Raw genomic sequence first — 16,932 nt, forward strand, 5'->3', positions numbered from 1 at the left:
CTTTCCAGGGCAGAGCGTTTTATCCCATCAGGTGCAAAAAACCCTAGGTTTCATGTGAGAACTTTTTTTATCAGAAATCAGAACTTTATCTTCACGTAACATTACATAATTGTAGTAGATAAGATCTACAATGAACAGGTGACTCGTCAATATATTTTAAAATATACTTATCATAAAAAAATTATAAACATAATTCAGATAGTAGATATTAATATGATTTTTGCACACTCAGGTACCTTATCAATACTCTGACGGAATTGGTGAGTTTGTCCTAGCTCTTCTCACCTCTTTATTGTACTCTGTTACGGCAGCAGAGTACCAATCCCAGTTCCCTGCACGTCTACATATATTAAATGCTCTGCAAAGGTTTTTCCTCAAGGTTTCCAGCCCCTGGTTCCACCAACATGCTTTTTTCCTTTAATTCTTTTCTGTTATGGGGCAGGCTTTATGGTACGATTCTTATTATGGCGTCTTGCAGAGAGTTAGCCATATCATCGACACCTTGATACCCATTTTCCCTTACTAGATTGCTTCTTAGCTCCGCATTAAACGCTACCCAATCTGTTTTCTTTGGATTTCTGCAGGTCTCATTTATTTTGTTCGACCTCACGTTAAAAGAGATATAACTGTGATCTGAAGCAGATGCTTCATCTAGCACACTCCAGTTTAAAACTTCAGTTACAATATAGTTGCTAGACAGAGTTATATGTAAGACCTCTTCTCTTAACCCTGTACCTCTCCTTTGTACAAAAGTTGGTTTACGGCCTCGATTCATAATAACTAAGTTAGATTCTACTAGAAAATCCAAAAGGCACTCATCCCGATTGTTGATGTTGCTGCTGCTTCTCCAAGCAGTTTGGGCATCACAAACGGCAAATCAGGTGCCTCCTCGTAAAGGTTCCGGACTCACAATCTGCCTCATCTCCGCAGTTAGTGGTTGTTATGGAGAATTGTATAGGTGATAAATCGCTGCAAACAGGATTCTGATGTTTCCAACACCTATCTGCAACTTAACATCTGTCACGGCTGTGTCTCTGGAACACATTTGTGCCATTTTTAGTGTTTTGATTTTGTTACTGACATATGTACATACATATTACTGACATACATGCCCTTATATACCTATAATAAACTAAGAGGATTAAAAAAGAAACTTGTGAGTAAATATTCAACCGAAAACATAATTATAGAAATATGACAAAATCAATAACAACTACCTGGCAAATACCTAATATAGCACATGACATAATTAATAAATTAATATAAAAGTTTCCTAATTATATTATAGTAATGTAACTGACAAATTCAGTTTAAGATCATATATTAGTATATGTTTGGTTTACAATTTTGAACACTTATATTTATGTAAGAAATATTACACTTATATTACAGCAATATTTATGTAATTCATATGATGAAAATAATTTAGTCGTACTGATCTCTAATGCTACGAATATACAGATTTATGATACAATTACAATTACACTAATTTATATAATTTATTGAAGTCTGCCATTGTCACTCAGAAGGCTTAAGTCTAGATAAATTTATAACTTTTTCTCCTCTGTGAGGCCTCTATGCGAGGGTTTTTTGTTCTGTTTGGTGGAAAGAAAACGTCTCTTTTTAGTAACATTGGTATTGCCTGGTTGCCTTCTGTTTACACTCTTCTTCCTAAAACATAAAGTCGATAAATTTGACAGAATTTTCCGTGGCATAGTTTTGAGCTGCTATTACTTGTTTTAAATTTAATTCAATTTAAGTTTTACAATTAAACAATAAATAGTGGTTTAGTTTAAACTGCTCATTAAGTGATTGGACTTACCTTAACTGGTATCTGCTCAGTGGTGGCCATTGCATCTAATGCAGTTAACATTTGTGTGAAATGTTTATCAATATAATCTTTTTGGTCTGAAGTAGTTGTTTTTCTTAACATGTACTCATATTCCATGAGGATGTGATTTTTTTTTCTTAAATTCTCTTTGTGCGAGCCTCGTCATTAGGAGTGTTGTTTTTGTTAAATGAAATTTGTTTTAGTACTTGCTCTTTTAAGTTCTTATCATCAATGTCAATTTTCAAAACCCCAGTCTTATACATTTCCAAAGGTGATTCATCAGTATATGTATGCTGTACTAAATTACGGAAAGGGGTTTGAAAATACAGTGATACATTTTAATAGGTTTGCCAGGTACTGAACTAAATTAAACTCACAGGAGTACGGAGCGAGAACGCGCGGACTGCTCATTCCACTATTCCAATACACGGGCTATCTGTAGTTGGCAGGAGGGGCCTCTCTATTCCCACTCTTTCTCTCCGCCGGTTGCGATCACCTCATTTTGCTGCTGCATGAGGAGCTCGTCTAGTCCAGCCAGCCAGTCAGTTCAGTTATTTGCAGGTTAACGATAACAATGCAATATTTAATGTTTCGCTGTGGCTATATGGCCGGCTACCGTCTGTAGATTAGACAGACGGGCGATGAGTGGTGACGTCAACCGTGACGTAACGAAAGGGCAGCCATAACTGTCACCTTTACACCACTGCCTTAGAAATATAAAAAACACAATTTGTAGACTATTTTATTAATTGCATATTATGCATTGGTAATATATTGAACGGTAATGTAATAAAAGTGTACGCTTAAATAAATTAAAAAGAAGAAATATACAACTAAAAATTAACCATGTACCAGAATCTACACTTCGTAGTTTAGATATAGTTTTGTTTCTCTCAATTTTACTGGAATGTTTCAATTAATAGTCATTAAGAGAAATCATAATTAATTATAAATAATTTTTTTCATATTAAATATGTATGTCATTTAATAGCATAAAATAACTGGAACATTTGTTTTATTTACTAATAACACTCAAATGGTTATGATTTCATTGTATATTGTATGTAAGTGGTAAGAGGGAAATTAGTCTCTCGTCTTGAGATATTTGAAAATAAATTCTTCCATTATTTACCGATTAAAAATAGTTTTATTATTAATCACTTATGTATTATCGGACTTTAGCAGGACTATAAGTTCTTATAGAAGGGATATTGGTACAGTTTAAAGTATATAGCATATCTCGAATCACTTATTCTTAATTGAATATGGTCCGTATTTTCTTTATTATTGATAAAAATTTTCAACTGGTCAAAAGAACTAAACTTTCTACAACCCGCCATTTTAATAACAATGCACAGTGCTAGAGCTACTGATGGCGAGAGAAAAGAAGAGACCTGGCCCGTGCCGGCGCACAGCTGTGTACTAGTGTGTTGCCGCGCGGTAATTTCAGGCGCTTCGCCCCACAGCCAACTCTGCGTATTGTTTATCCTAGCAATGGAACAGTGAAACAATAATGGAATTACGAAACAAGGTGCGGCAACATACTAGTAGTAGCGCCTGCAAATTTCAGATAGGCCAGAATCCAGGTCTCTTCTTTTCTCTCGCCATCAGTACTTCAAAACCTTTGGCGTCACAGTCTGTGACGTCATAGTCTTTCCCGTTCTTTGAAACCAAGACCGGTGACCGGGCATATAGCCACTCCGTTAATGTTTATAGTGCCAGATTTGACAATATAGGTTATGCAACTGAAATTAGCCAAATAAAAATATTATAAAAGTAAGTTCTTTGTAAAAATCTTTCATAGCACATGTATGTAAGCATATCTATTGTATTTTACCTTAGAACTGACAGCTAAAATTAATTTTTGGCGGGCTAATATTTTGCATTTTTAACATTGGGATTGTAGGCCTACTACTCTTAACCTTTTGTGGTTTTGGAAACATTTTTAAGAAGTCTAAAACTAAAAACCAAAGGCTATGTAAAAAACCATTCAGGATTAATAAATACTAAAAGCAAGCACTCCATGCATTATAAGAAAGGGTTAAAGTCACTCTGAGGTAGGGCAAGAAACTCACTTTAATCGTAGAATGGGTTTGGCAATAAGAGAGCTGTCAGTTTCTTTTTCAAATTTTTAATGTCTTCAAGGTCCGAGGTGAATCTGGAAGTTTATGAAAAAAATATAATACTTTGGTGATGTAGATTAGAATTAGATTTAGTGATCCTTTTGTATGGAATATCAATGACTTCTATTCCTAGTATTATATTTATGGACATTATTAAGCTCTCATAATTTTCCTTAAAAGTTATAATGACATTCAAAATATTCGGGTAGGGTACAATAAGCGGACCCTGTTTTTTATATCGAAATTAGCAAACGATATTACTTAATCATAACCATCGATATAATCAATCGATACTGATTAATTATTTTGAACTATTAACTTAAATAATCTATATCAACAGCTGTAAACAGTTAAAAATAATACACGTAGATTGATATTTCAATTTTACATGAGTAATTTTGATTATTAAAAGTGGCAGTCAATTTTATAAAACTACACGACATTGTTTTGAAAGACGATAAGACATGTTTTTCGTGGCTTCAACATGTTAGACTGGTACCGATAAACCCGTTATGTGAAATTTGTGGGAAAGAAACAACTGTAACTGTGAGAGGAGCAAATATGGTCGTCTTCAGTTTTCATAATTTTGGTTATAATAATTTGTTTGATCACTGTAAATATTAAATTCATTTTTTAATTTAAAACATATGATTGTTATTGAGGACTATAGGTACTTTTATATCGATTGATAGTCTAGAATTTGATATGCGAATATTAGGTATCGGTGACTACATTCTTCGATATAAAAAACCGGGTCTGCTTATCGTATCCTGCCCAAATATTCATCCTAGATAATGAAAAATAGAGTAACAGAGATACTAATACAGTATATTTGAACCAATTAATAAATGACGGCGAAGGAACCGAGTCTTCTTTACATAAAGCAGCAATGGTGGGAAGGGCTGATTCAATGTGAAGGGTAGGGTACGAGAAGCGGATTCGGTTTTTTATATTGAAATTGGCAAACAATATTACTTAATCATAACCATCGATATAATCAATCTGTACTAATCAATATTTTGAACAACTTAAATAATCTACAATATGTCAACAGCTGTAAACACTTTCAAATAATACACGTAAGGTAATATTTCAATTTTACATAAGTAACATTATTTGATTATTAAAAATGACAGTCAGTTTTAGACAACTACACAACATTGCTTTGAAAGATGATAAGACATGTTTTTCGTGGCTTCAACATGTAGGACTCGTACCGAAAAACCCATTATGTGAAATTTGTGGGAAAGAAACAAATGTAACTTATGGTCGGTCTTCTTTCCTAATTTTGGTTATAATAATTTGTTTGATCACTGTTAATATTAAATTCACATTTTAATTTAAAACATATGTTTGTTATTGGGGACTATAGATACTATATCGATTGATAAGCTAGGATTTGAGATGCGAATATTAGGTATCTATGATTACATTCTTCGATATAAAAAAAAACCGGGTCCACTTATTGTATCCTACCCAATGTGAATGTTGAGTTTAGCTCCAATTCACCTTCTTCTTACGTGCAGTATCTGAAAAAAAGCTTTATGTGTAGAAGACTCGGTTGCTCCATCATGCTTTGGGATCGTGTCAGGCAACATCGTAGCCTCTATGTAATTAATTAAGTTTAAACAAAATATAACTTATTATTTTAATTAGGTCTTTTAAGCATAATCACATATTACGATTATCAGAATTAAAATTACTGAGACATAGTTTAAAATATTCTTAAAATTCAAAATTTAATCGGGGTCAGAGTTATGGTAAACTTTGACCCTGTCCTAAAATTTACATTAAAATATTGTTTTCTGTGTACTACAGGCATATTGAATTTTACATAAGTAACATTGATTATTAAAATCCCCCCCACCCCCCCCCCCCCCCACCCCCCCCCCCCCCCACCCCCCCCCCCCCCCACCCCCCCCCCCCCCCACCCCCCCCCCCCCCCACCCCCCCCCCCACGAGGACCACACTGTCCTGGTAAAGTGATGGTGATGAGACGCATCCTCATTAACTGGTGCAGAGGTCACTCGTACACAGACCTGAGACAATACTCTAGATCTCGTGGTGATGTGTCGCAGATATATGACTAGGAGCCGAAACTGGTCCGAGGGCCACACTGTCCTGGTAAAGTGATGGTGATGAGACGCATCCTCATTAACTGGTGCAGAGGTCACTCGTACATTCATCAGAGACAATACTCTAGATCGCGTGGTGATGTGTCGCAGATATATGACTAGGAGCCGAAACTGGTCCGAGGGACCACACTGTCCTGGTAAAGTGATGGTGATGAGACGCATCCTCATTAACTGGTGCAGAGGTCACTCGTACAGTGTCTGCACACAGTCTACTGCTACCGTGTTAGCCTAAATACACTAATCCTCCAGCTTTTACCCTAATATATCGTTATCATTCGATAGTTGTTTATTATTGTTTGTTCTTCAACACTATATAGCATACGATGTTATCGTTCTGTCAATCTAGTAGCGCAGTGACTCACTTGCCGAGCTACAATAGTATTCTCGGTAGCGAACCATAATTCGAAATTGGGGGGGGGGGGTGAGCCTAAATACATGTCACATTTAATGAGGGAGAAGAGTTCACCGCCTTATATATTAATGGTACACGGTGTTTACAAAATTTGAACCAAAATTTCAAAAAAATCGTTAAACGGATATGACCAAACAAAAATTCAGTACCATAATAAACGTCCTCTACTATGTACTGAGTGACTTGTATAAAGTTATGTCGAAAGTTTTTATGAGATGAATAGTAGGAAGTAATTTGCATAATTATGCTCAGTAATTGTACAATAGCTGCTGTTCTACTTGGTAATACCTACGAATCGTATTTCCACTGTAATACAAATTGTTTAAATATTATTCTGATAATATTATTTTATTACGATAGGACCGCTGTCTCGTCCTCTTAGCGTCGATGGTAATCAATGGAAACCTATTACTGACAATCAATATTTTTGTTACTTTGATACATTTCAAAACATACAATTTCCTATTGAATCTCAAATTAATGGTGGTTATTTGTTAAAACATCATTTCCCTGACAGAAAATTTTATAATTTTCAGCGTTTCTCTAGTTTTGACGTTACTGTATTAAAATAACCAAAATGCATAAATACAATACAAAAAGGCATACATTTATCTACAGAAGTACAGTGTTAAAATTACTTGTCACCTCAGTACATATATAAAAAGAATTACGATGAACTAAGTTTCATGAGGTGACTACATATTACTTGAACTTCCGTACTTTGGATGGGAGTAGGCCTATACTGTATCTTACTAGACAGAACCTGCAATACGACTCAAAAAGTATCGCATGCCGCTTCAACGTCCAATCTACAATTTAAATTATATTAACTCGCACTGTGTTATGACGACGTGCCAGTTCTTGTCCACTTGCGCCAGCCGGACATTATAAACACATTCGGGCCAACAAACTGAGGGCAAGTCCAGTGATGGCTTCATTATTGCGTTTATGTCTCTAATGAGCTGTCCGAGCGGAATTGTCCGTGAAAAGCTACCTGAATTTATTCAGATTGCACCACCTCTGGAAGTGGTATCAGGTCTACAGCTGGGCCACGTGGTGACTTCGTTTCTGTGTGTTTTATTCTCGGGCGTGGTCGGTCTTTTGGGATACTCCTCGCCTTATTATTTTCCATCGTATATGCTAATGGAATCCAGATTATAGCCCTAGTAGAGTGATATTTAAGAGGACAGTCGTAGGTGGTTGGTCGACGAATGCCCTGTACGACGAATTGTGACCTGTACTCTTAGTTCAGTTTTAATGATAGTGTTGTGTATAGTATTTTATTAAGCATGTTTTAGTGTTAGTGAAGTTGACACACAACATGGTGGTTGTGATTCCTGACTTAGGCGTGCCACACGCTCTGGTATGATTGGTTTATTTTAATCTAGTTTGTAATTGTGTATTAGGTTAGTTCTTTACCTGAAGAAGAGATCAGATTGCAGATCTCGAAACGTAATGTTACTGATTTCTTGTTTCACTGAACGATGGCAAATGTTCGGAAAAATCCTGTTTCCTTCACAATCCTTCCATCGTCAAAAATAAACTTCAAACAAAGAATTTAGGAGGATTTCCATCATTCTATGAAAACCGAATTGTAATTTTTAGAAATCTAAACTGTTGCATATAGCTGAGATGTGTGTAACTCTACAGTGCTCATGATTCTACAAATATGACCTTAGCGACACATAATGAGTAATGGTGGCCAGCAATTATGTCCGAACTCAACATCTACTTCAACATCGGTGAGTATATTGTGTAATACGAGGGGAAAATGACGATATTGCGATGTCAATTTACGTAATCACGCGACACAAAATATCACTTCAGGCATTTATACCCTCAACAGGCTTTCAAAATTATGCTCAACAAATATCTTAAGGATGGTATATTTTGAATTCTTTTGGCATAAGCATTTATGGAACGACCTCAAAAGAAAATTTAGATAGAATATTATCATTACAAAAACGTGCATTTCAAATAATGTTAAGTACTTCCATAAAGTCACATTTCAGACAGCAAAAGATAATGACTGTACTTGCTTTATATATTTGAAAATAGAATGCGTATCAGTCAATCACTTGATTCTCTGATGAAGTTCGGAAGATTTCATCCTTATGACATTGATCCTGATCACTGAACGATGGCAAATGTCCGGAAAAATCCTGTTTCCTCCATAATCCTTCAATTGTCAAAAACAAACTTTAAGCGAAATAAAGTATTAACCCTCCAACTGGCGGTCATTTTTCCTGTAGTGGCGGCATGATTTCGAGCCTCGTGCAAGGGTTTTTTAGAAAATTTATTAAAAATATAAATTAAAAGTAATATATATATAGAAGTATATATTTTTGTGTTCAGAATTAAACATATAATAGTATTAGTATTTAAATTTGGCCTTAAAAAATGTTTACTAAAAATTTTTTTCCATGAAATTCAAAATTTACATTTTTTTTTTTTATTTGGGGGGGACCATATCTAGCAAACCATAAAAGTGAGATAGCCATTTTGTGTCAAATTTATTCTAGTTTCAGAAACACATAAGCATTATACAAATTTATGAAACTATAATAACACTATATAACAAAAAGCAGCGATGCGCATAAATTGTGAAAATAGGGTGAATATGTAAGAGTTTGCTAATAAAAGTTTACTAATACAGTTTTACTTCAATACATGTTATATTGCATATTTTGTTACTCAGAATACTGTTACTCAGTAAACTATACAGCAGTAGTAAAATAAATTCCATAACTTTTTTTTTGAAGAGTCGAAAAAGGTTTCATTTTGTCATTACTCAAAACTTTTGCGAAACATTTTCGAGAAATTTATTTATTCTAAAATATATTTATTTGCACTACTGCAATATTTAACAATTCACCACACACTAAACACAACACTAAAACACAAATAAACACGACTCGTCACATCAACAACTCAGACGGCATCGACAACATGGTGGTCACAATGAATTGCATCATCTTTTTTTACGTTCCAAACTACGAACATGGTACGTTGCAACTACAATACAAAGAGGAATAAAACTATAGTATTCCTTAGGCTTTTTTCCCGAATCCAATGGTGCATGAATCGAATCGATACGTTGCCGGAATATACTGTAATGAGTGATTATGCAAGGGAATGTTTTTCATCAAAATTTTGACGAACAACAATCCACAATGGGTTGAGTTTATCAAAATTTTGATGAACAACAGTTGGAGGGTTAAAGTAGTAAAACGAAATACACAGATTCTAAAATTTAAAGAACCCTTTTAAATGGAAGACATGCTATCGACTTTCTGGCTCTTGCCAGTGATGTCTGTACAGTGGTGTATCAAGCCAGTTACCAGAAGCCGCTATAGCGTGTTCACCCCGCGGAGCAAGTATTCTCTGATTTAGAATAGACCGAAATATCTGTGACCGGAATTAGCCGTTGTGACGGTGGCTAGCTTCTGTTCCTGTTCTAATCTAATAAAGTGACGAGTGAGACACTGACACCCGCTTCCTGCAGTGTCGGGGGCGGCGTGTCCGGGATGTGAGCAGTTGCCGGGGTAGCGGAGCGCGACATGCGTGTCTACTCGCGACAGGTGCGCGCCCTGCCGTGCAACCCTTCAAGGCCGGTGGATGAGGTGAGGTCTTCAGTAACTGATTCGGGAATCACACCCACGCAACAGTCCCTCAGTGCCGTAACTATTAGGGGGACGAATATCGGGGCCTGCTTGTTCTGCCGTGAACCCCCTCAAGGACGGTGCATGAGGTGAGATCTCCAGTAACTGATTCGGGAATCACACCTATGCAACAGACCCTCAACGCTGTAACTAGTAGGGGGACGAAAAGGGGGGCGTCTGACTAAACATAAAATAGTTGAACTTTTTGCGCTATCTAGTCTCCGAACTGTTATGGCTTCAGGAGCAGGGAACACACTATACCACGTTCAGGAGCCATCCACCACATAAAGTATAAAACAGTTGATTCGAATCTCACTTTTTGGTACCGATTTACATAATTCTCTAGTAGTTGGTTAAACGATTCTCTTCATGCCATCAAAACAGAGACACGACAATCGAATAAATATATTTTATATTGCGTAAATAGTTTAACTCGTGTTAAACAGCCTTATAAAAATACTTCACTGTTTTACTTTAAAAAGTAGTTGACTTAGTTTACAATTTATATTAGGCTATAATAACCAACATGTACACGTCTAAATGAAGTTATTTCGAAATACCGACGGATCATTGAAAATGAAATATAACGGATGGTTAAAATATTAAACTTAAATCGATAATGTAAAATTTAAAATTTTTTATAACAAATTTGTTTAAATATTTCCGAGTTTAGTTTACTCACAGCTGATGGATTTCCCCTCGATAAAACCGTCTTGGTAACAGAGCACATCGCGTAGTGACGCGTACATCGCGGAACCTAAGTGACGGCCCAGACAATAAAATAGCCGGCCCAGTCGAAACAATGTATGTAACAATTGGAGTGCTTTGCCGGGCCGGTGCGAATCCAATTCACAACAGGATGCCTGCCAATTAAGATAAGGGGTGTCGTCACTCGATACTCGGGCGTTTATCAGGGCAGATAGCTAGATATCGGGGCACAGTCTCACCTTGAATCTCTTCGTCGGGGAGCCGTAGAAGTCTTCCTCCTCCTCCTCACAGCCGCTGTACGTGTCGTACAACTCGGTCTCCATCCCTGCAACAACATGTCACTGTAGCAGGGTGCACCAGCCACAGCTACAATACTACATTGCGTTACAACTCACGAAACACAACAACTTCAAAGGTTATACTCATAAGGTACGCGATTTTTCAGCGACAAAGTCCAAATTTCCTGCTGGCCATAACCAGTCTTCTACTTTTCAATGCTGGAAATTCTTAATCTAAACAAAACTAAAACAGGTTAAAACTTCAAAGTGGAGATCTTCATCCTGTAACAACACGAGAGACGATCGCTGTAGTAGGGTGCACCAACAACAGCTACACTATTATATCGTGTTACAACTCAAGGGACACAAGAACGTCAAAGATTATACTCATAAGGTACGCGATTTTTCAGCAAGAAAGCCTAAATTTCCTGCTGACTATAAGTAATCTTCTCATCTTTAATTCTGGAAATTCTTAATCTAATAAAAACTAAAACAGATTCAAAATTCAAAGTGCAGATCTTCATCACTGCAACAACAAGAGAGACGATCACTGTAGTAGAGTGCACCAACAACAGCTACAATACTAAATTTTGTTACATACAACTCACGGGACAATAAGAGCGTACTCATAAGCTACGTAATTTTTTCGGTAAGAAATCCCAAATTTCCTGTTGGCCATAAGTAATCTTCTTCTCTTTAATTCTGGAAATTCTTAATCTAAATAACACTAACACAGATTCAAAATTCAAAGTACAGATTTTCATCCCTGCAACAACACGAGAGACGGTCACTGTAGTAGGGTGTACCAACAACAGCTACAGTACTACATTGTGTTACAACTCACGGAACAATAAGCACGTCACAGATTATGCTCACAAGCTACGCAATTTTTCGGCAAGCCCAAATTTCCTGCTGACCATAAGTAATTTTCTACTTTTCAATGCTGGAAATTCTTAATCTAAACAAAACTACAACAGATTCAAAATTAAAACTGCAGATCTTCAAACAAAGCACGAGTAAAATGTGTAACACTGACACTCTACCACGAGTACAACAAATACCTGAGAGTGTAGAAGCTGGTGAAGAGAGAGGCGCCAAATCTAACGGTCTGCTGGTATCAAGAAGCGCGACGACTTGCGATCCAGCCTGAGTCTTTTTTATTACTGCTCTATGAATAGCTGATGGCATTCAACGTCTCGCCTTATCGGTGAGGTGATAATGGCTTATCTGACACGCTCCTACCCGGGCAACAGCTCGAGCTTGCGGGCCGCACTGGTACGCTAGTACGCGAGTACGCGTGCGTTACGCCCTGCGAGGTGGACTGACAGGTCCTCAACGGTTTCCGGCGTCCCCTGCGCGTAGGTCCACTCACAACTTTTTTCATGAGGGTGTCTCCGGGGTCGAGATGGGCGGTATATAACGTATTAGTGTCGGTAACATCGTTATTCATTGGTAACCTAATACCAGGTAACGTATTACCAGTAACACCCTGTTAATTCAGTAAGAGATGGCCTGAATGAGTTGGCGTTTCATAACGTCTTTCTGGTATTAGGTTGGTACTGAGTAGCAGCCGAGTCTATTATCCTGCAAGCAATGATGTTAGTAACGGACCAGTTCTGGCAACACTTTTCTGAAATTACGTTACTGAGAAGGAAGCAGGATTTTTTCCGGACATTTGCCATCGTTCAGTGAAACAAAATATCACTAACACTACGTTTCGAGATCTGCAATCTGATCTCTTCTTCAGGTAAATAACTAACCTAACACATAATTACAAACTAGGTTAAAATAAACAAATCATACCAGAGCGTTGTGACACGTCAGTCGTAGGTGGTTGGTAGACGAATGCAGACGTATTGTTACCTGTAGTTCAGTTTTAATGATTAGTGTTGTGTTTAGTTTTGTATTAAGGCGACTTGAACACTTGTATTCCGCCAATGTTAAATTGTCAATATTGGTAACCCGTTTTCTCAAGAAGTTCTTGGAATAGGAAAATGAAATTTTCAGACCTTTTTTAATTGTTATATAAGGAATGCGCTGTAGTAAAATAATTTAAATTTGTTAAAAAAGTTCAATTTTTTGACTTTTTTTTAAATTTACCAAAAAACCCATGTTTTCATATACAATACATTTTTTTGTTAATTTATTTATAATTAAATTGATACTAGGTTACTACCACATTTTTACAATTACATGTGTGACATTGAGTAAAAATTTCAAGTCTGTAGCCTTAGTAGTTCCTGAGAGATATCGGGTCATTTGTTTAAAAAATACAGTTTTTTGGAAAACGTAGAAAAAGTAAATAAATTACATTTTTAATAACAAACAAGGCACTATTTTTTTACTTACTTAAGTGCATGTTTTAGAGGTAGTGAAGTTGACACACAACATGGTGGTTGTGATTCCTGATGTAGGCGTGTCACAACGCTCTGGTACGATTTGTTTATTTTAACCTAGTTTGTAATTATGTGTTAGGTTAGTTATTTACCTGAAGAAGAGACCAGACTGCAGATCTCGAAACGTAGTGTTACTGATTATTTGTTTCACTAAACAATGGTAAATGTCCGGAAGTATCCTGCTTCCTTCACAATCCTTTCATCGTCAAAAATAAACTTCAAACAAAGAATTACGTTACTGAGAAACTAATAACGTAGTGGAGTAATGAACTGGAAGGTGCTGCTGGAAGGACAGGGAATAAAATATTAGATTGAAATAAATAAATAAAATATATTTATCGAATAGAAACGTAGACTTTTTTCTGGAAAAATAAAAAAACCCAACTTATTCGTGATTTAGTTGCTGGTTCTCAGTTCTCATTAATTATACGTAGTTTATTTTCAATTAGCCTACTAATCTAAATATTACAATGTAGTGAGTTAGTTACGTTTTTGTATCTAAACTATTACACAAAACACTGCATTATATTGTGCAGTGAAAATTTAGAATGGGCAGTTTATAATTAGTATATTTCAAATTTTCGCGCATTATGACTAGCCCCACACATGTAGATCTAGTCTGACTCAATTTACTTGCAACTTAACAACGTCAGTTCAATAACAGCAAGACGATAATACTGAGCGTGGGTCAGCTGGTAACATGTTACCACGGTAATATGTTACGGGAACGTAATACTAAACAACCACGTTATTTTGGTAACATGTTATTGACAAATAACAGTATTTCCAATATCTACTCTGGGGTAGCGATGGGAAAATCAAATACTTAAAACAGTCGAATACGGTGTATTCAAAAGCACCCTTGTATTCGAATACTTTTTCTAACAGACAAGTTTAGACTTGTCTTACTTTCTTTCCCGTAATCCATTGTTTCTTGGATATTTGGAATTGTCCTGCCAAAAAAGTGTGAACATCCTTTGCCTTTTCGTGCCTTCTACAAACATGTCATACCCATGATTTAAGTACCCCAGAAAAAATACATTATTCTTTACCTGCTACTTCAGTCCCGTCTGATGATTCTTCTCTACTGCATGGTTTGGTCACCAATGATCGTAATATTAATTGAAGGCAAAAAGCTCAATCATATTTTGTTTTTACAAAACAACATGAAATAAACATTAATTTCTGTTTTTATTTTTTACAAATGCATTTATTAATTGATTATCTAATCTACAATTATACGTATTGTCAAATTTGTAAATTTTTAATTACTTATTCCAAATTGTGAACCTCTCCTTCTTAATTCTTTTCATAGTCCAGATATGTATGTACATTCATCTAAATCCTCCAACGAATACATGTATATAAATACGAATACAGCTCTTGAATACTTTATTTGAATACTATTAGTCCTAACGAATGAATACTGTAGGTTTGAATTCGATTCTTCCAAAGAAATTGTATTCATTTCAAAAGTATGTGAATTCATTTTGAGGTAATCGATTATGTGATTACCCGGGCTGTATTCGAATATCATTCGATTCTGTATTCGATTACTACTCGGGTAGGTAACGATATTCGGACACCAATAACGTATTCCGTTCCGATGTCAATGGTGTTTGTAAACGTAGATCATCGTTCTGAACAGAACCTATCAACAGAGCGCAAAAAGGTTCGTTCGTTCAATAAACAATCAGGAGAATTAATACACGTTATTTATTGACCATATGACTGTACTTCATCCACCCAACTTTTTGGGATTAATTCAAAACCCCATTTTAGCAACTTATATTAATAAAAAATACTTAAAACTATTGTTTATAGTTACAATGATAATCTAAACAATTTTGCACTTAAAGTAAAACACGTCATTAAAATACAAGGAGATAGTATTATATAACAGGAAAGTGTGTCTATGTATATATGAAAAAATAAATCTAATATTTAATTAGATCAAATAAAGTAACGTTGAATTTTGAAAGGCCTCACACAAATAAAACGTGTATTATTGGAGTGTTTGTTTTCAAATTTACTCAGAATTTCTGTAAGAAAAGAGCTTCTAGCATGAATCCATTCCTTTCTTCTACTATATACGTTTTTAGTGTATTGTTTGTAATTACTAAAGTATTATAATGTGAATGAGAATACAACACCGAATTTAAGACTGGGACAAAATATGGTATCGTATAGTGTTCAAGTAGTTTGACATTTGAAATTATTTGAACAGGTTTGCTGCTCAAAGATGTGGTGTTCTATTTTTCGCCGATCGGTGACACAAAAGGTGTAGAGTAAAATGACTCCGTGGACGTCCTCAAAGGGAGGGCCGAGTGACTTAAGCCAGAATGCGGCCTGTGATCATTCAGGACGTGGATTAATCCTTTACGTTCCTTGAACGTTAGCAGTCGATCAATCTCAAATTTCTGGACACAGACGCATGACAGGCACGTGCCGCTGTGATATCCCCGGCGAACAGATCAGATCTGACCCACTTGGCGGGGATCTTGGACTTGGCTTGTGGGAAGATGACTGTGGGGGAGGGGTGGGGGAAGACAAGTTCGGCAACCAAACCTCTCTGAGATATCTATGTTCCAATTTGTATTAATTTACAATTCTATCTTATTTGTGACTTGGAATAGACACCGATAAAAATACCACAGGTCGATCTCTGAAAGGGAAACACACTACGACAGTCTTGTTTTATAATGTCTAAAACGTAAGCTGAGCAAAAAACGAGTAAATTTACTAAAATTTATGGAAATCAAATATGAAACGGCGACGCATCCCAAAAACGCTGTCGAAAATGGCTGGTAGTACTAGGTCTGGCCGTCGGAACGCGCTTGGAACCGTTCTACCAGTACTGTTTTTTTTTCTTTTCTCGTCTAATTGGCAGCACACAAATTCCAGGACAGAATAATCCACAACGACCTGTTCTGTTCATAATTAGAAACTACGGGTAAAAAAAAAACCATTCATTACTGTACAAGAAAACATTTTTCAACGGAATGGGCGTTATATGAGTAATACGTATGTTTATCTTGAAAAGCTACTCACTATTTATTGTTTTTTTAAATATAACTCACAAGATTTTTCTTAAATATCATACTAATGTTGAACTACTGTGTGATAGTTTACTTCCTCGTCGGTAAACAAAAATAAATATAAACAATACGAATGTGTAAACGCCTTAAATGACGTAACTATTATGAAAGCAGCGCCTCTATTAATTAGTAGATTGCAGTTTACGGGAACGTCGATCACCAGGAAGGATTTATGGACCTATGTGAGTAACTGACCTCATCGTGCATCACTCCAGATAACAATCGCTTACAGTCGAGCAATTCATATTTGACCCAAGATATTGGAAGTGCATTTGAACTTCTAGCCTGT

General features: G+C 36.1%; 2 protein-coding genes across 6 annotated transcripts in view; one reads left to right on the forward strand and one right to left on the reverse strand.

Annotated features, from left to right (window-relative positions):
- The window catches only part of LOC124353198 (ETS-like protein pointed), a 357,362-nt gene that overhangs the window by 333,004 nt on the left and 7,426 nt on the right, over positions 1 to 16,932 (reverse strand). For 4 of the 5 annotated variants that reach the window (XM_046803084.1, XM_046803083.1, XM_046803082.1 and 1 more), the window contains exons 1-2: positions 12,211 to 12,352; positions 11,111 to 11,196 (exon numbers count right to left, since the gene is read on the reverse strand). In XM_046803084.1, coding sequence (XP_046659040.1) covers positions 11,111 to 11,196; positions 12,211 to 12,337 — 213 coding nt within the window. In that variant the 5' untranslated portion in view covers positions 12,338 to 12,352. Of the gene's footprint in view, positions 1 to 11,110; positions 11,197 to 12,210; positions 12,353 to 16,932 lie in introns of those variants that run through there. The other variant, XM_046803086.1, reaches the window with a different exon arrangement.
- LOC124353199 (thymidylate kinase) overlaps positions 2,344 to 16,932 on the forward strand; it is a 129,153-nt gene continuing 114,564 nt past the window's right edge. The window contains exons 1-2 of the mRNA XM_046803089.1: positions 2,344 to 2,419; positions 3,540 to 3,607. The gene's annotated coding sequence lies outside the window, so the exon portion shown is untranslated. The remainder of the gene's footprint in view (positions 2,420 to 3,539; positions 3,608 to 16,932) is intronic.

This window comes from Homalodisca vitripennis, chromosome 1 (genome assembly GCF_021130785.1).
Source record: "Homalodisca vitripennis isolate AUS2020 chromosome 1, UT_GWSS_2.1, whole genome shotgun sequence".
Classification (NCBI taxonomy): Eukaryota; Metazoa; Arthropoda; class Insecta; order Hemiptera; family Cicadellidae; genus Homalodisca; species Homalodisca vitripennis.